Source organism: Balaenoptera physalus (genome assembly GCF_965194825.1).
Source record: "Balaenoptera physalus genome assembly, chromosome: 20".
Taxonomy (NCBI): domain Eukaryota; kingdom Metazoa; phylum Chordata; class Mammalia; order Artiodactyla; family Balaenopteridae; genus Balaenoptera; species Balaenoptera physalus.
Window position 1 is genome coordinate 13703426 of NC_138901.1, and position 20204 is coordinate 13723629.

The following is a 20204-nucleotide window of genomic DNA, read 5'->3' on the forward strand; positions in this document are numbered from 1 at the left end:
TGCTGCTGGACGGCTGAGTGTACTAGAAACAATTTGCGGTTTTGTACAGTCACAGGCGTAGAGTTCTGCTTGCACCAGCACGAAGCATACCCTGAGCCCTTCCCTTGGCATTGAGTTGCTCTATTTCTATTCAGTTTAGTCCAAAACTTAGAATGGGTTAAGCACCAGCCTACAATGCTGTTTATATTAGTTTGTCACAGAAGGTGGATTTTTGAATTAAATGTCAATAACCCAGCTCCTTCTTAAATCTTTTTATCAGCTTTTTCATTCCTGCACCCTGGCATTATGACACAGTATTACGTAATAAACAAGGCACCTCTGACAGCTGCTTATAAAGATCCGGGAGAAAAGATAAATATGTGATGATGCACTGATATCCTGAAATATGAGCTGCAGGTTTGTATTTTCTTTGTGGGATCGGATATTGGTTTTCGTGCTTTATTGACCTGGCAGGGAGAGAGCTGACGAAACACCAAGGAACTTTACACCTTTTTTTTTTTTAAACCTCACTTGTCTACATGGAGAAATCTGGACATTTGAATCGCAGAGCCAGAAAGACTGGTGGGGCGAACCAGTCATGTCTTTGCAGAACCCAAATCAGATCCAGCCCTTGGAGGTAAAAATACACACCATACCTTCCCAGCGGAATAAAGGAAATGGAATTGGGCTTGTTGTAGAGTTGCTCCCAGGCAAATGGAGGGGCTGGGCTGTGAACTCTGACAGTCCTGTTCAATAAGGAGCTGGGGTTCTCAGTGACCCTCGTGAAGGTTGGCGGAATCAGGATGCATTTGTATTCGGTTAATCACTCTTTCCCTTCTGTCAGGGTGTTTGTCTGTAACACTGTCACAGCCAGCACCGTGTTGCTTGGGAACGTCAGCAACAGGAATCCTCCAGATTGCTAATGTCAAAGACATTTAAGTTTAGGGCAGAGCGAGCCGGGCATCTCCCCCGGCATGGCAGGCACCGGGCGTCTCATGCAACATTGTCTCTGGGGGAAGTCATTTTATAGTTCTGTCCCCTTGGCTCAACACCTTCAAATAAGCTTCCAAACCAAAGATCCATCAAATATAAAAGTCCCTGTCCTAAAAAAAGCTTTTTCATAATCATAAAAATAGAATCACTGATAGATGGCCACCTTGAGGCGTGAAGTAAGTAAGCGACAGGGGAAAATGACATGTTCCAGGTTTTTTAAAGAATTGTGATGAAATATACATCACATAAAGTTTACCATTCTAACCATTTTTAAGTGTACAGTTCAGTGGCATTGAGTGCATTCCCATTGTTATGCAAACGTCAACACCATCCATCCATCCCCAGAACTTTTTCATCATCCCACACAGAAACTCTGTCCTATTAAGCGTTAACTCCCCACCCCTGCTGGCAACCACCATTCTACTTTCTGTCTCTGTGAATTTGACTGTCCTAGGGCCATCATATAAGTGGATGTTCCCAAGTTTTTTATAATGTTTTGGGAAGTGTTTGATCTGACTACCATCTAATACAATTTTTGCAGAAGGAAATGATGGTCTTGGGCTGATGGTCATGTTTTCCCCGAATTTTGCATCGTAGGGGTGTGTATGGCAGATGCCTTGTTCTCTTAGCCTGTATAGAACTGTAGCAAAATGGAAACAAATGAAACAGATCTTCACCTCCCAGTCAGATGTGTTGCCAAACAGAAGGAGCCATAGCTACAGCGTACAGTTTTACATTTTATAAAGCATATTAATTTGTAAGTTTTTTTTCTCATTTGATTCTCACCATGTCCCATGAGGTGTTTTCTTAGTCCCATTTTAATGATAAGAAACTGTGGCTCAGTTAAGCAAATTGTCTAGGGTTACAAAACTCATCAAAGGCAGAATCAGGACTTTGGCTGCAGGTTTTCAATTTTAAAACTGCAGTGCTTTCCACCATAGCACACAGTGAACAATTATCACCCCTCTGGAGGTCCAGGTAATGCCGGTCCTCAGAAAGGGAGAGCTTCTCCAAGTGCATCCCTTATCACCAGTGCTCTACCTCGCTAGCTTGGAAACACATGGAAACCCTTGACCTGACCAGCCAGCCTCTGAAGTCTTGGTATGGATTGATGGCCTGACTCTCCATCCCTGATGGTCAAGTTTAGGGCTTAGACCAGCACCATCCAATAGAAATATGTGAGCCACAAATGCAAACCACATATGTAAAGAAACAGGTGAAGTTATTTTTAAGAATATATTTTAGTTAACCCTGTATCTCTTAAAATACTATCATTTCCATATGCAATCAATTTAAAAATTATTAATGAGCTTTACTTTTGTTGTTGTTGTTACTAAGTTTTTTGCTGTTGTTACTAAGTGTGCATTTTACACTTATAAGCAATCTCAAGCCAGATGCTAAAATTTCATCAGAGGTACCTGATGTGAATTGAGATTCCATAAAAATTTTCAGTTTAAACAGTAGATTTATGTCTACTGAGTGGTGTGTCTCACACATATGTAAAAGTTTTCTTAGAGCTGAATCAAGTATCAGTTTTAAAGTTTAAGTTAATTAAAAGGAAAGAAAATTTTAAATTCAGTCCCTCCATTGCACAGGCCCCATTTCCAATGCTCATAAGCTACACATGGCGAGTGGCCACCATCCCAGACAGTGCTGGTTAGTGCTGGACCCAGTAGCACTGCACTAGACAGGGGTCAGCAGCCTTTTTCTGTAAAAGGCCAGATAGTAAATATTTTCAGCTCTTTGAACCACACGGTATCTGCTGTGGTATCGTGAGAGCAGTCACAGAATGAATGAGTACGGCTGTGTTCCAATAAAACTTTATTTTAAAAACACAGGCACCAGGCCACATAGTTTGCCGACTGCTGGACCAGAGCATTTGTCCCACTGCCTCAGCTGTGCTGTGAGATTCTAGAAAACAGCTGGCTTTAGCCTCTAGTTTTCTGATATGAGATTGTTAAAATCTGGCCTCATCACATCCCCTTCCCTGAGTGGAATTACAATTTTGGCACCACTTGGCGTGAAGACTGCAATGCACTGGAGTCCTGGATGATGTTTTATCTTTCAGGCACTCTCTTCACGGGGCTCCTTGGGCATCGTGAGGCAATTGCTCCACTGTGCTTTGAGGTCCGTGTATTGAGAGTAGAGAAGACTGGGGGAAAAAAGCCAAGAAAAGCATTAAGCGTGATGTGAATAATGTGAGAAACTCCCAGGAATGCCACCTTGTATCACCCTCTGCTCTTTCCTCTCTCCACACAGCCAGAGTGAGAGAGGCAGGAATCACGCACATTTCAAAGATGGAAACATACATGATACCAGGTTAAGTCAGAGGGACAGGTATTTCTCCGTGGTTGTCATATTGTGTGGTATCCGTCTGTTTTGATGGTAGAAGTGGAAATAGTTGTAAATTCTGATTCCCGATCTGGGGCCTTGAAGTCCTGAGTCATAACATCAGGGAATAACTCCATCCAGGCTGAGTAATGTTTATTGCAAAACAGTGGTTCCCACCTTTCGCATCATGATGTTTGAAAACGGTATTGGGACTAATGAAGGACGAGAAAGGGGGCAGGAAGGGAGGGATTGGAAGAAAGATGACACCCCCACATTCACATGCACATTGAGTGCATGTGAATGCACTCAATGCCACTGAACTGTACACTTAAAAATGGTTAGAATGGGATCTCCTGGTGGCGCAGTGGTTGAGCGTCAGCTTGCCAATGCAGGGCACGTGGGTTCGAGCCCTGCTCTGGGAAGATCCCACATACCGCGAAGCGGCTAGATCCGTGAGCCACAACTACTGAGCTCTGCGCGTCTGGAGCCTGTGCTCCGCAACAACAGAGGCCGCGATAGAGGCCCGCGCAACGCGATGAAGAGCGGCCCCCGCTTGCTGCCAACTAGAGAAAGCCCTTGCATAGAAACGAAGACCCAACACAGCTAAAAATAAATAAATAATAAAAATAAAGGAATTCCTTTAAAAAAAATCTATTTAAAAAATGTAATTAACAAGCATTGTTAGTAAATAGTCATTAATTAAAAAAAAAAAAATGGTTAGAATGGTTCTTTAGGGAGGGGAATATGGGAGCCTGGCCTTGCAGAGATCTCTGAAGCTCAGCAATTGGGGAAGGGGCAGTTAAGTGAAAGCTTAGGGTTCTACTGAACCTAAAACTTTGGGTCCAGTACTTCTAACAGCAAGGATGCTATTTAGGTGTTGGTGATGGTCAGTTAATAATCCTTTACCATAATCAGGAGTTTTGACTTGGGGTCACCTTTTCTAAAAATCAAGGTTTGAGGTGAACTGTGTTAAGTACCTTGGTCGTGCCCAGTCACAGAGTGTGCAAAAGTACAAGGTGATGAAACCCCTTGGCTTTTCCAGGCATGTTATGCAACTCTGCCTTCCCTCAAGTTCTGCAGCTTTATCAAACATGCAGCGCTGCATGCAAATGGGAAAGCTCTGCATCCCCATGATTTTTTTTGGACTACAGAGAGAATTATTTGGGGTAGCTGTTCTGATGATGGCTCTCGTGGAGGCTCAGCCCTGCAGCGCGGAGCTGTCTCCAATCGTGATTGCCTGTAATGATGATTACCCCAAACTCTGGAATTATAACAATAGATTTTACAAAGTTAGAGCATAATTCCTCCGCCATTCCATATGTGCGCACAGTTTAAACAACTTTGATCTTTCAAATGATACCAGACTTTTGTTCTTCATCTTCTGAAGTAGCAAAGTTCAAAGGCAGTGGCTCTGAACCATCCCTCTTTGTTCATCATAATGAGATCTAGGTTTGTTAAAGCAGTTCACCTGTTAGAGAAATAAGGGCTGAAGCTGAGTGGAGAAGAAGGAGTACAACCTATGGTCTTCAAACCCCAGCTCTGCCACCTAGAAGCCACGTGGCAGGAGGAAGTCTCTAGCCTCTCGGAGACTCAGCTTCCTCATCTGTAAATATGTACCTGTCTGAATCATTGTGACTCTAAGAAATGAATATAAAGCACCTAATTGGTGCCTCACACTGATAGGCAATCAGTTAAGCTTTACTCTGTCACCACCACCATCATCATTATCAATTCTGTTATCGATTCTCTGGCTTCAATGTCTTCAGAATCCTTCTGAGTCTATGGATTTCACAGCCTTCATTTCACATACAAGTTTGTTTGGAGTTGGTGATCTGTGATGTAGTATTATCACTAAATTAGTGATAGAGCTTTGCAAGAATTCAGTGTTAAAGAGGAAAGAAGAAACAAGTCCCCTAAAGATGGAATCTTTTGGTCTTGGCACCGTCTGGTACTGAGCAAGTACTAATGGAGACCTTCCCCACTCTCTGCCGCAGTGGTTCTCAGCTTTTAGCGTGTATTTGGGTAAGATCCCCAACTTCCCTGTGCCTCAGAGTGTGAATGTAAAAGGGCTGGAATGGCCCAGGATTCAGCATTTTTAGGAGTATCTCTGGTGATTTTGAGACATGGTTGAAGGACTCTCTGTCCTGCCCTGTCCGCTCTAATTGAGAAACTTCTGGATGCATGTGTCTTTGAGTCAATTTGTGGTTTAAAACCTCTGCTTCTGGATGGCCCAGCTCAGATGGCCACAACCCAGAGAACAGGCCTGATTTGCTTGAGAGTGAAAAAAGTGACAGCTGCAGGGCCCTTGACCACCTCAGTGTCTGGGCTTGAGTGTCCCGCCACCCCCAGCAATGTCACCCACGTTACTGCATCCAGCGTCTGTCGGTTGCCCACAGACTGACGCTATCTTAGTGAGCTAATGCTGGTGTCTGCCCTGCAATGGCTCTTTCAGGAGCCACCAGAATGATCAATGAGGCTGGGCAGCGAGGCCCTCCTCTGGCTGGCGGTGAATCAGCCTCTGGCTGCCTCGGCCCTTTCCTTTCAACAGGGCAGGAAGCAATCGAGCTGAGCGCAGCCAGGCTGACTCGCGTCTGGCTAATGGCTTTTCTGTGTCATGCATCGCCCTTGGTCCCATACATTTTCATGCGTGAGTGAGTTGGAGCTCCTGGAGATGGTCCAGGGATAGGCATCCCTTCTGTCAAGTCCCCCCACCCCCGACTAAAGCCCTTGACAGCATTTTGGCTTAGGGGTATCTGCTTCAGAAGTGGGGTCAACACTTTTTTTTTTTTAAATTGAGGTTTTCAACTAAAGAAAAATGCACAACCTAAAAGATGCAAGTTAAGTTGTATTTGGGGAGCTTACTGAGGACTAGAGCTCTGAGAAACTACTCCAAAGAAGTAAAGGAGGAGCCAGAATATATAGGAGGTTTTTTTTGTTTTTCTTTATAAATTTATTTTTATTTATTTATTTATTATTTTTGGCTGTGTAGGGTCTTCATTGCTGCACGCGGGCTTTCTCTAGTTGCGGTGAGCGGGGGCTACTCTTCGTTGCAGTGCGCGGGCTTCTCACTGCAGTGGCTTCTCTTGTTGCAGAGCACAGGCTCTAGAGCACGTGGGCTTCAGTAGATGCAACGCATGGGCTCAGTAGTTGTGGCGCACGGGCTTAGTTGCTCCACGGCATGTGGGATCTTCCTGGACCAGGGCTCGAACCCTTGTCCCCTGCATTGGCAGGCGGATTCTTAACCACTGTGCCACCAGGGAAAGCCTGGAGTTTTTTTTATGTGTGGGAAGATGCAAGAGTCTGGGCTTATTGAAATGATTCCTTAGATATACATCTTAACTATCTAGGGCCAGTATCCAAAGCACAGAATGTTACATTTTTTTCTCCATCCTGAATTCCCCTCAGGGCACGCCATTGGGGCTGGGGGGGTGGCGAGTTGTGTGGCTACAGTGGCTAATGGCTTGATGACCGGCAAACATTCACTGTTTACTGGAATGGCGGCAGCATTCCCTTTCCACAAGGTGCAAATCACATAACACAAAATTAACCATTTTAAAGTCAATTCAGCAGCGTCTAGTACATTCACAATATTGTGCAACCACCACCTCTATCCAGATCCAGAACACTTTCATCACCCCAAAAGGAAGCCCTGTACCCATTGTATGGGTTTGCTCGGGCTGCCATAGCAAAGCACCACAGAATGGGTGGCTTAACCAACCAGAGTTGTAAGGGCTCACAGTTGTGAATGGTGGAAGTCAAAGATCAAGTGTCAGCAGGCAGGGCTGGTTCCTTCTGAAGGCTGGGAGGGAAGGATCTGTTCCAGGTCAGTCCTTGGCTGGTAGGTGGCCATCTTCGTGCATCGCTTCATCTCGTATTCTTCCTATGAGTGTCTCTATGTCCAACTTGACCTTGACCCTTTGTGTAAGGAAACCAGTCCTACTGGACTAGTGCCCATCCTAATAACCTCATTTTAATTTGATTACCTCTGTAAGGACCCTATCTCCAAATAAGGTCACATTCTGAGGTACTGGGACTTCAACATATGGATTTTGGGAAAACACAATTCAACTGGTAACACACATTAAGCAGTATCAGTATCAGTACTTCCTTCCTTTTTACGGCACAGTAATATTCCATTGTAAGTAAACACGTATTTTTTTGAACTCCAAGTACAAAGCAGCTGCCAGTGAAATCTCCACCCCCTGGGCAGCTGGACATGCCGTTCCAGGCTTGTGTGCCCATACGTATAAGGTAGAGTGTTGATCTCACATATCTCCAATCTGTAAACTTTTTCTCACTGTCTTCCTCCTTGAAACAGTATTAGTCTTTATGAGCAAAGGGAAGAGGGGAAGCCAAGGCAAGTTTCTTTTTTTTTTAATTAAGTTATTTATTCATTTTATTTTTGGCTGCGTTGGGTCTTCATTGCTGCGCGCGGGCTTTCTCTAGTTGTGGCGAGTGGGGGCTACTCTTCGTTGCGGTGCGCGGGCTTCTCATTGCGGGGGCTTCTCTTGTTGCGGAGCACAGGCTCTAGGCACGTTGGCTTCAGTTGTGGTGTGTAGGCTCAGTAGTTGTGGGTCACGAGCACTAGAGCACAGGCTCAGTAGTTGTGGCACATGGGCTTGGTTGCTCCGCGGCATGTGGGATCTTCCCGGACCAGGGATTGAACCCGTGTCCTCGCATTGTCAGGTGTATTCTTAACCACTGCGCCACCAGGGAAGTCCCAAGGCAAGTTTCTGATCCCAAAATTTGTTTAAAAATAAATTTTATCTTTGATTTTCCTCTCTCCTCTCCCTGCTCTTATCCTCAGCACACACACACAGTTACATTAAAAGCATTTTAAACGCAGACCCTTCTGGGGGAGAGGCGTGGCACAGACCAGAAGCACTGCCCTTTGAGAAGAGCCAGAAGGCTGCTGTTCCCATTGTCATGGTTACTGGGCCTGGTCCCTCAGGCTGGCCTCACACCAGAGCCTTTCCCATTCTCTTCGCACTCCCCTCCCGGCACCTGCCTCAGCATGGAAGAGGGACCTTTGGACGTGTGTGTCCTCTCAGCTTTGGAACTGACTGCACTGTTGACTTGTACATTATACACGCCCCCTTAATTTAAAATCTATTTCTCTCTCTTATGCACATAGACAGGGGACCTGCATACCTGCTGGCCTGGGCTCTTTGGGAATAACCTGGAGCCCTCATTAGCCTGCTACAGACTCAGGCCCCTTCCCCCCATCCCTCGGGCCTTGATGATGCTGACACTGTGTCTTGTTTCACACCGTATCTGTGGAAGGACCACAGCAGTGTCTCATCGCCCTGCCTGCTGATTCTGAGCAGACTTCCTCGGTGCAAAAGTCATTTGACTCCCTCCTTCCTCTCTCTCTTCTTTTCCCCTCCGTCAAATTAGTTTTGTCACTTTGGAAGTTCACTGGGTGAAGAGATGCCTGCTAGCCCCAGGGTTTTCAGAGAGGCAAGAAAGAGAATGGAACGGCTCAAAGATACAGGCGGCACGGAAAGTGTTCACATTAGACGTTATTCCATTTTATCAATTTCGTGTAAGCACATGTAACTTCCGGCATCTCAGCCTGCAAGGCCCCGCACTAAGGCCCTAGGACTTAAAGATACTGTAGATTTTCCTCCTTGTGGACCAGCCTAAAGGTGGGTCCACAGTTTCCACTCATAGTGGGGCCTGGGCATCTGGAGGGTTTTTTTTAAAGCTTCCAGGTGACTCTAACGTCCAGCCACCTTTGAGAACCACCATTCTGTGGGACAGAGGCCTCCAGGAGAGTTGAACACTTTGAGAGAGGCGATGGGAGAGACAGGTGACATCTAATCCTCTTGTGCCCAGCAATGCAGTTAATCAGGCAGAAAGAAGGGACAGAAATCACAAACCTTAGCCTGTCTGAGCCTGTCTTGAGCCAAGCAGAATAGGACTTCAGCGCCACTTAACCCTGTAGGGCCAGAGTGGAAAGGGAAACTCCGGCGTGCCCACCTCCCGGCCGCTACCCATGGGTTGGTTGATCGGCTGCCAAACCTTGAAGACCATCGGCCACACCGGCAGGCATCTGCCGAGGTGATGCAGAATGTTCACAGGAACAGGCCGTTTCTGCATTCTACTCACAGCTCGTTCTCCACCTTCTTCCTGAGGAAGAGTAACATCAGGCCCACGTGCCTGCTTTTCTTTTCTCAACAGGAAGTGCCGATGCTCTGAGCTGCTTGCGGCGCAGCGGCGGTGGTGGTGCGGGGGCAGTTTTCGGAGGCGAGCGATGGGTCTGACCCCTCTGTGTCTGTGTGCTTTGTAGTACAAAATCGGACAGCTGTACATGATCAGCAAGCACAGCCACGAACAGAGCGACCGAGGAGAAGGGGTGGAGGTCGTCCAGAACGAGCCCTTCGAGGACCCTCACCATGGGAACGGGCAGTTCACGGAGAAACGCGTGTATCTCAACAGGTAAGTGCTGGCAGCCGGTGCTCCGCCTCCGGGCGCCCACCCTGCCCAGGGGCTCCCACCCAGCCCCACTGCAAGACCGAGGTAGAGGCTGTGACTGTCTGGGATAAAAAGGTGACTTGGAAAGTCTTTACATCCGCCCTTCAAAACTGCCAGTCTAGTTGCTGCCACAAACAGAAACCCCTGCGTTCTGCAAAATAGTCCTCAAGTGCATTTTCATCAGGAGGAGCTTTCCTCTTACCTCTCCCAACCCTTCCACGACATGTTAAGCTGAAATCTGATCTTAAGAATTAAAGGACTTTGTCTTCACCCTTGGTCCCGGGTTAGCAGAAGGAAAGAGGCAGCTTTGCCTGTAAGTTGTAGAAAAGTAAGTGCTGAATGTGGCCGTGTGCTGTTGGGGTCTTGACTTGGTAAGATTTCCACTTCCTGCCGAGTGACCTGCGGACTCGGGTGTCCGCAAAGGGAGATGACAAAACCACCGGTCACCTGTGACCAAAGTGATATGGAGTACTCGGGTGGTTTCTGTTTCTCAAGTGGACCCATCCTTCCCAAGGTAAAGGTTGTCATCTCTCCTCTGAAAGGGTAAAGATTTGAGGATCATCAACCAGCGCTGATCAGGGCTGCCATTTCTGTTTTGCAAAATACATTCTTTAATCTCTTCTGTTTTCTTATCACTAATGACATAATTCATTGTTGGGGCTTGTCTGATCTTCTCCCGACCTTACACCCCCCTCCAGGTCACTTTCTTCCTTTCACTTTTCTGGGTCAGAACATTTGTAGTCACGTGCCATATTTTCTCAAAAGTAACTGTCTATGTCAGTGAACCAGCATATGACCATTGTGGTCTTTGCTGTCATCTCCATGAATACTCTTTACCACCATCTATGGCCGCTCCTATTGGCCATTTCTCATTCAGAAGGCACTTCCAGCATAATAGCTGGACTGTGTCCCCAGTTTAAGCACTGACACTTGTGAATATTTCTCCATGCTCAGTGGCACGGTCAGGTGTTTCTGAGAGGAGCCATATTTGGATTCCCCCATTCTTGTATGACCTCTACCCTTCGACAGGCTGAAAGGGACTATTTCTTCTTGATGGGAGGGTTTGTGTTCTGTCACCAGGGTGTTTGGAAATCTCTCAGGCCAATATCCTGACACTGGGCTGATTAAACCAGCACATTTTAATCTTCCCAGGGAAGCAGTACCAGGGAATTCCTGAGTCACGATGAAATGCAAATGAGATTGATCCTGTTTATCTATCAGTATCTGTGAATTCCCAGGATTTGGAACCAGTGCAGCCTGCAGCCAGCTGTTGATTTTGCAGGAGTAGCTGAGCTCCGGGTCTAGCCTGAGGATGGCTTTCTTGCAGAGAGAGGTTTCTCAATATGCTGCTTTGGCATTCTTAGTGCAAAGGGTGTAAATCAAATATTGAGCATCGATCACCTCAGTAGAGCAAAGAGAAGTGTGGGGGGCGTGCAAGGAAATAGATACAAACCTACAGAAAATTCCATTTCTCGGCAGACGATTGCATTTTCCAAAGTTATTGCCTGGGGAATGTTCCCTGTGTACCAAATTCAAGAAATTAGAAAACCTTATAACTTTTTCCTGAAACAGAACAAGAAGTGTCCAGCTATCTCTGTCATGTCTGTTTCCTCTATCAAAATATATGACATTTATTTTAAAGGAGAATACTAAACATTAGTAAGAGGGAAATTTGTTATAAGTAGAATATCTGGACTTCCAGTAATCATAACTAAAAGGATTAATACGGACCCTCCCCTCACCCCATATGACAGACACAGGATGAAATATAACAATATAAAGCTGAGTTCAAAGCAAAGAAAGGGAAATCCTCAGGTACTAGAAATAAAGAGGAAACTAACTGGAGTGGAAAGCAGATGAGTTAATGCTAAGTAAGCTGGGGGGTGTCAGAACTGAGTGTGGGCCCTGACATCTAGGGTCTGGGGATGTCATTCCCATAAGGGGACAGGAAGTGTGGCCTCGGTGCATGTAAATGGGGTGTTGGGACTGAGAATGGTGCAAAAAAATCATTTTTGACAGTCAAGGGCTGAGAAAGGTTACTACTCAGAGACACAGATTGAAAGAACTACTAAAGGTTGTACTTGAAGTAAAAGGAAATTGAAACCAAGAAACAGGAGGGGGGAATCTAGAAGTAATAGTAAACAAAGAAATTGGTAAACATCTGGACAAATCTGAATGAGCATAGAATGTTTCAAATATATGAATAATTAGTAATTAGAGGTATATTTGTGGAATTTAAATAACAGACAATAATAACAGAAGATGAAAGGGTAGTAAGTATAGTAAAAAAAAAAAAAGTGCTCTAAGTTGCTAATATCATCTAGGAAGAAAAAAGAGATGTTTATTAATTTTTAAAAATTTAAGGCAGGGACTTCCCTGGTGGTCCAGTGGTTAAGACTCTGTGCTCCCAATGCAGGGGGCCCGGGTTCGATACTGCATGCCATAGCTAAGAGGCTGCGTGCCACAACTAAAAGATCCCACATGCTGCAACTAAGGCCTGGCGCAGCCAAATAAATATTTTTTTTAGATTTAAGGCAAATATGTGTATTCAAAATGTAAAGGTAACCTCTAAAAGAATAGTAAAATAATATGTAACTTCCAAGAGAAAACTTGACCAATCCAATAGAAGGCAGAGGAAGAACAAAGAGAAGCCTACAAAAAGCACAGTAAATAGAAAACAAATTTTGTTTGTCAGATGATAAATCGAAGTGTGTCAGTGATCACAATAATAATGTGTGTTAAACCCTAAACCTGAACCTAGCTCAACAAAGATATGGCAACACTGACAAAATCACAAGTGGCCTAAAGTTATAATGGGAGATTTTAACCTACTTGTTTAATAAACTGATAGATCAAGTAGACAAACAATTGAACAAACATAGAGAAGATGTAAATGACAGAATTACAAGCTTGATCTAGTGGACATTAATAATAGACCCTGGAACCAACATGACTTTCAAACACACATGAAAGTGTATAAAAACTGATTATACAAAGTAGGCCAGAAACCAGTCTCAAATACCAGAAAATCAATATTGTGTAGATCCTGTTGGCTGATTAAAGAGCATGACAATAAGAAATTGGTAGCAACAATAAATGAACTTCCTCATCATTTAGAAATGTAAAAATTTCTAAGTATTTCATGGGTTGAAAATGTCAGATACTTATTTTCCCAGCCACCTTTGCAGCTAGGGATGGCATGTGACCTAGTTCCAGCCAATGAGATGTGAGATTTTCCTCCCTGATTAAAAAGGGAAAGATGTTCAAGAGAGGCATGATCTACTTCTAAGAAAGGGGGTGGGAAATACATGGTGATGGCTGGGAAGGCAACTAATAGTGCCTACCACATGAATCTTGATAACAAAACTGAACAATAACAGTATAAAAGGGAAGCTTATAGACTGATTTCAGTTAAGAACATAGACAGGAAAATCCTATATGAAACTTTAGCAAATCAAATACCTCAGAGTATAATAATAGTAATTCATGACCTGATCAGATTTATGACTGATTGTTAACATCAATTTGAGAATTTGACAAGATTACTGGGTATAAAATTCATAATACAAAAATCAGTAACACTATTATAGAACGGGAGCAATAAATGGAAAAAATAATTTTTAAAAATTCCATTTATAAGAGAAAAGGAAACCTAAAGGTACCCATTAAAGAATCCACAAGATATACAAAATCTTTTTGGAGGAAAATATAAAACGTTAGCAGAGGACATTTTAAAAAACCTAGACAAATGAGAATATTCATGGATGGGAAAAGCTATGTAATAAAGTTGCCATCAATTCCCAAATCAATTATAAATTTAAGGCAAAACTAATTAAAATGCCAACCAGGTTGTTTTTAAATAGAATTTGAAAATATAATCCTAAAATTCCTAATTACTACAGCTTTATAAGGAGTCTTGATGTCTAGTAAGGTGAGTCTCTCCTACTTACTAACTTTTCCAGAATTGTTCATATGAATCTTGGGATTAGAAACCCAAGTGATATGAAGAATACCGGAAGAAACCAAGGACATTTAACCTAGAAAAGCTAGACTGGGGTGTATAATGGTTTGATCAGGTGGGAGAAGGATTAGGCGTATGTATTCTAGATGACCTCAAGAGGACCAGTTAGACTAAGACCAATGGGTGAGAATGCCAGGAGAAAAATGTAGGCTCAGTTTAAGGAAGAAATCTAAGTATTTGAGCCATCAGAGAGCACAGTAAGGTGACTTATAGTCAATTATGCTGCTGCTGGGGGTGTTTGAGCATAAGCAGAACCACACCCTTGTCAGGCCATCCTTGAGTAGATTCAAACATCAAGTAGGTGGTTAAAATGGACAACCTTTCAGATCCTTTTCAACCCTAATTTTCTATGCTTAAAGTCTGTTTCAGACATTATCTCATCTCTCCTCCAGCATACATAAATGAATAACCAGTGAGGCACAGGAAAAAAAAATACCTTTAGCTCCTTTTGCACAAATCTAAAGTAGTTCCATTATTTTATCTCAGAACCAGGGAGATTATGGTTTAGTAAGAGAGAAAGAAAGAAAAAATTGGTATGTGACATAACTATAAAATAATAAGTATTTTCGTAATCATAAAAGTAAACCAAACCTACTACTTTGTGGTTACAAACTAGAGTTAACCCACCTCAAGTTAACCCAAGTCCTGCATGCACAGGTCATGGGACTGCCATGTTGGTGAGGCTGCTTTGTAATTGTAATTCATTAAATGAGTGTGTATTGAAATTGACAATGTGTAACAAATTGTTCTGGTGTTGGAGAGAATCTCTTAATAATTAAGACATGGTTCTTGTATTCTGATCAAAGTAGGGTCCTAGGTCAACCGATTCCATTATTTGTAAGTTCATCTGTCCATCTTATGAGTGGTGTCAAGGAGGAAAAACTTTTCTTCAGTCTACTTAGTTATTGGTGGTTCGGGTCCCGAGAATTAAATTGAAACTGACAGATTAACAGGAGAAAAGACAAGTTTTTATTCATGTACATAGGCGAGAGCATCCAGAAAAATGTGACTCAAAGGGGTGGTTAGAATTTGGGGCTTATATACCATTTTTTTAAAATAAATTTTAATTTATTTATTTATGGCTGCGTTGGGTCTTCGTTGCTGCACACTGGCTTTCTCTAGTTGCGGCGAGCAGGGGCTACTCCTTGTTGCGGTGCGCAGGCTTCTCACTGCGGTGGCTTCTCTTGTTGCGGAGCACGGGCTCTAGGTGCGCAGGCTTCAGTAGTTGTGGCATGCGGGCTTCAGTAGTTGTGACTCACGGGCTTAGTTGCTCCGCAGCCTGTGGGATCTTCCCAGACCAGGGCCCGAACCCATGTCCCCTGCAATGGCAGGCGGATTCTTAACTCTGTACCACCAGGGAAGCCCTTATATACCATTTTTAATAAGGGAGGGAGAGAAAAGAGACTTATGGGAAAAGAAATGTCTTGTATGAAAAATAAATAAGGCCTTAGGAGAATGGATGGGAGATAAGATAGACATTGTGACAATGTCTGTTTAGGTGATTTCTTATCCTGGTGCTTACTTCTTGTCTCTGGTGATCGGAGTCAATCTTCTCTGGTTGCTAAACTCACGGAGAGGGGATTTATGACAGTTGAATTCTTTTGAGAGGTTCTGTTTTTATGCAGATAAGGGGAGTTCAGAAAAAGTGTCTTTCTGCGACTGTTGGATTCTCAAATGTCTTCAGCTCAAAATAATCCCGATGTCACTGTAGCATGTTGTGGACCCCTTCACTGACCACAGGGAAGTGGGTCCTGAGAGTTGGACTGGAAGTAGCCAAGATGTTCCAGTGCCCACTTAATAACCTACACAGAGGGACTTCCCTGGTGGTCCAGTGGTTAAGACTCCACGCTTCCAATGCAGGGGGCGCGGGTTTAATCCCTGGTCGGGGAACTAAGATCCCACATGTCACGCAGTGTGGCCAAATAAATAAATAACTTACGCAGAGAAATATCAATGTCCTGTGGACCTGAATTCACGAGCTGGCAAAAGGAATGCATTCTCTTCCTTATGTCAATCTGTATGGGAAGACAAATCACATTCAGAAACTGCTTTATTGATTTATTACCCAAAGCAACTATTTGGGGCATTGGAAGTACTCAGTGCCTGTGTCATCAGGGCCTCCTCTCTGAGTCTGTCTTGACCAGAAAGGACATTTTGTGTAAGGATGTTAGCGGTCCACAGAATTAGCTGGAGGCTCGAGAATGGACAGCTCTCAAGGCAGCTCCAGGAGGCCAAGAGCAGCAATGATGACAACCGTCTTTAAGGGAAACTGACCTTTTCATCCCGCCGTTACCATCATGGCTGCTGTGGGTGGCTCCCAATTGTCCGTTCTTTCTTTCTATCGTTTGTTCTAAAATTTCAAACATGGGGAGTTCCCTGGTGGCCCAGTGGTTACAATTACAGACTTTCACTTCTGTGGCCTGGGATCAATCCCTGGCTGGGGAGCTGAGATCCCGCCAAGCTTCATGGCATGGCCAAAAAAATATGTAAATAGAATAAAATAAAATAAAATTCCAAACATAAGCTTCCCATTGAGTTCCCAGGCCAAGCCAGGCTCCTAGTGGGTGGGGAGAGGGACTTCCAGACTGTTTTCCAAAGCGGCTGCACTACTTTACACTCCCTCCAGCAATGTATGAGGGTTCCAATTTCTCTACATAATCACCGACACTTGTTATTGTTCGTCTTTTTGATTACAGCCATCCTAGTGGGTGTGAAGTGGTAGCTTGCTTGGGTTTTGATTGGCGTTTCCCTAATGACTAATGACATTGAGCATCTTTTCATGTGCTTATGGGCCATTTATATGTCTTCTTCGGAGACATGTCTATTGAAATCCCTTGTCCATTTTTAAGTTGAGCATAATGTCTTTTTCAAATGCCATTTATCCTTTTAGTACTTGCCTCTTATCTCCCAGTACTGTGGGGTTACTCCACTCTCTGGCCCTTCCTATAGCGTCTGATACACTGTTATGTGCAGTACATTTGGGTGACTGCCTAATGCACTTAGAACATTACATTAGTTCTAATACATTAGTACATTTGGTGGTTGTCCTTGGGCCTTTGATCCAGTTCAGTTAACCAAGTAAGTGGTATTTCTTGGCTTGTCTTCAAAAATCCTGGTTTCAACTGGCATCCAGGGAAAGGAGGCAAGATACTAATCAAACTCTGGAACAGCGATTCTAAATAAAACCTGTTGTCCAGAATCATGTGAGGCTGGGGCTCTTCTTTTGTTCCCTTTCATTTTCACTTCATCCCTAGCATCACTCCAGTCCCCTCCCACTGAAGCCCATGAGGGGAGGGAATCTGGTGGGGGTGGAGGGGCATTGGAGAAAAGAGGGAGCCTATTTTTAGGCTTGTTTATCAGTCATGAAGTGTCATGTTCTTCTCCACTACGGCTGCTGGATTAATTAGGCTGTGCTGGCAGCTGCCAGTCAGGGAGGGTTGCCAGCTTCTAACGGTGATTCCGCCTAATGCCTGAATCGATTTGCACGACGCGAACATTTCTCCCACTACGTGGCTCTTGCCTTCCAGGGCAACCTCTCCTGGCTTCTAGTGGCTCTGGGTAGGAGAGGGTACAGCTTCCCTAAGCCATGAATCCTGTTTAACTGGATAAGCAAAGCCACCAGCTGGCCAGCTTACCTTACCTACCAGCTCATTGGTAGAGCCTTGTTGCTGTGGCTTGGGTCTTTCTTTCACGTTTCTTCTTCCTGTTCTCCCAGATCTTCCCCACAGTACGAGCTTACTGCCCACAGCTCATGTGGCAGAGGGAGAGCCCACTACCCAGGCAACAGGTCAAAGAGGAAGTGTCGGGGCCAGAGACTCTGACCTAAGAGCTTATTTCCACACTATTTTGAAAGACTCTTCATGGTTATTATTGACTTCTGAATATCCAGAGACGATCTTCATTCATTCAGAAAATATTTATTGAGCACCTGCTGTGTGCCAGGCATCATTCTAGGTGCTGGCTGGGTGAGCAGCAGTGGACAGGACAAAGATCCCTGCCCTGATGGGAACTTGCGTTCTAGTTATGAGTGACAGGCGGTGCACAATAGCCATGTATATAAGAACATTATATGTTTTAGAATATTCAGTCATATATTCTATATAAATATATATTCTATATATATAGAATATAATATTAAATAAATTAATAGTATTTTAAATATATACTGGATGTACTTCCCTGGTGGCGCAGTGGTTAAGAAGCCATCTGCCAAGGCAGGGGACACGGGTTTGAGCCCTGGTCTGGGAAGATCCCACATGCCGCAGAGCAACTAAGCCCGTGCGCCACAACCACTGAGCCTGTGCTCTAGAGCCCGCGAGCCACAACTACTGAAGCCCGCACGCCTAGAGCCCGTGCTTGGCAACAAGAGAAGCCAACGCAGTGAGAAGCACACACGCTGCAATGAAGAGTAGCCCCCCGCTCACTGCAACTAGAGAAAGCCTGCGCACAGCAACGAAGATCCAACGTAGCCATAAATAAAATAAACAAAATAAATAAATTTCTAAAAAAAAGAAGCTGCCTGCCAGTGCAGGGGACACGGTTTCAAGCCCTGGTCCGGGAAGATCGTGCATGCCACGGAGCAGCTAAACCCGTGCGCCACAACTACTGAGCCTGCACTCTAGAGCCCGCGAGCCACAACTACTGAAGCCCGCGCGCTCTAGAGCCCGTGCTCCACAACAAGAGAAGCCACCACAATGAGGAGCCCGCGCACCGCAATGAAGAGTAGCCCCCACTCGCCGCAATCAGAGAAAGGCTGTGCGCAGCAATGAAGACCCAAGGCAGCCAAAAATAAATAAATTTATTTATTTTTTAAAAAAGCATATATATATATACTGGAGAAAATAGAGCACGTAGAGCCTTCTTCCCGACATACCTTTCAGTCCATGCTCTTCTGTTTGGTTCCCATCTCGATCCTTAAGAACATGCCAGGGGTTCTCATGCTGCCAGGTCCCCTGCCTTCTGCCCCCTCAACTACTCCCATGGAACATCACGGAAACAGAGTGTTTAGGCCTGGTAGGGATCTTACAGGGCATCTCATCAAGCGGTTCCCACCTTGGTTCTGCCTCGCTCCTGCCTGGCGATGTAGACACATGGGGCTGGCTCCCCTGGGTGCTCCCCACAGCCCTGCCGCGCTACCCTAACACTCTCCACACGCAGAGCCTTCCAAGAACTGACACGAGGCAGGCTGCTTTTCCCGGAATCCCAGCGCAAACTGTCCTTTTATAGGAAGAGTGCTGGCAGTGTCCACGTTCAAGGAACTTCCTGTGGGTGATGCCCCAGCAGACCTGTCTCTCACAGGTGATGGCTCTAGTCCGGAAACTCTGTTCATCTCTTTGCTGCAGTATAAAGAATTACATTAAGATCAGGATGAAAGACCAGCCAGAAAACCATTAAGAAGAGTAAATGAGTAAATCACAGCAGCAGAGAAGAAATTTAAAGACCTCAGAAAATCACTGTACACAGAACTGGAGAGGAACAAATAATTATTATTAAACAACTGTCAAATGTCGGATTTGGGCATAAAGAAGAAAAAAAAGGTCAGAAGATCTCTCCTGAACCAGTGGGAAATGAAGATATGAAGGTAGCTAAGTCCTTTTAAAAATCACTTAAATGAGCTTCAGTTCGTTGAGCCTAATCTTAGGATAGATAGACAGTGGCTAGTTTCAGGTTCCACCGCGTGGCTTGCAGGATCTTAGTTCCCCGACCAGGGATCGAACCCGGGTCCCGGCAGTGAAAGTGCTGAGTCCTAACCACTGGACCGCCAGGGAATTCCCAAAGCACTGTTATTTTGTGAACTCAGGACTTTCTTCCGGGAATGTTTAAGTCCAAAGTGTCCAGTTGAGACTGTCATAATTGTGACCCCTGTTGAGAAAATGAAATTAGACTCCATTTAGACCACATTTGGCCTGATGATGTTCAAGGCCTCCTAGATCCAAAAAATATCCCCAAATGAGCATAAATTGCAAAGTGACATTAGATATGGTGGAGAATTTGGTGATAATCTGGAATGTAAAGCGCTAGAAGGGAGGAATGGTTTAGGTTTCAGTTCCAGAAACTCTTTATGAAGTAGATAAATTCTCTTAACGTGAGGCCAGTTCAGATTATGCCTGCCCATGGGCCCTTCTTATCAGATCATTTGTGATTTAAGGAGAGTATGAGAAGGTTACAGTGATTATATCCACTTATGTCCAGGCTTCTCAACCTTGGCGCCATTCAAGATTTGGGTCTATAAATTCTGTGTCATGAGGGCCTGTCCTGAGCATCGCAGGACCGTGAGCAGCACCCCCGCCTCTTCCCACTAGATGCCAGCAGCATCTCCCCACCCGCCCACCCCCAGCCAGTTCTCACGGCCAAAAATGTCTCCAGACTTTGCTGAATACCCCTTGGGGGGAAGAATTCCCCC

General features: G+C 44.6%; 1 protein-coding gene across 4 annotated transcripts in view; it reads left to right on the plus strand.

Moving 5' to 3' along the window:
* The window catches only part of PITPNC1 (phosphatidylinositol transfer protein cytoplasmic 1), a 268187-nt gene that overhangs the window by 124909 nt on the left and 123074 nt on the right, over positions 1 to 20204 (plus strand). For 3 of the 4 annotated variants that reach the window (XM_082442153.1, XM_082442152.1, XM_082442150.1), the window contains exon 2: positions 9596 to 9744. In XM_082442153.1, coding sequence (XP_082298279.1) covers positions 9596 to 9744 — 149 coding nt within the window. Of the gene's footprint in view, positions 1 to 85; positions 397 to 9595; positions 9745 to 20204 lie in introns of those variants that run through there. The other variant, XM_082442151.1, reaches the window with a different exon arrangement.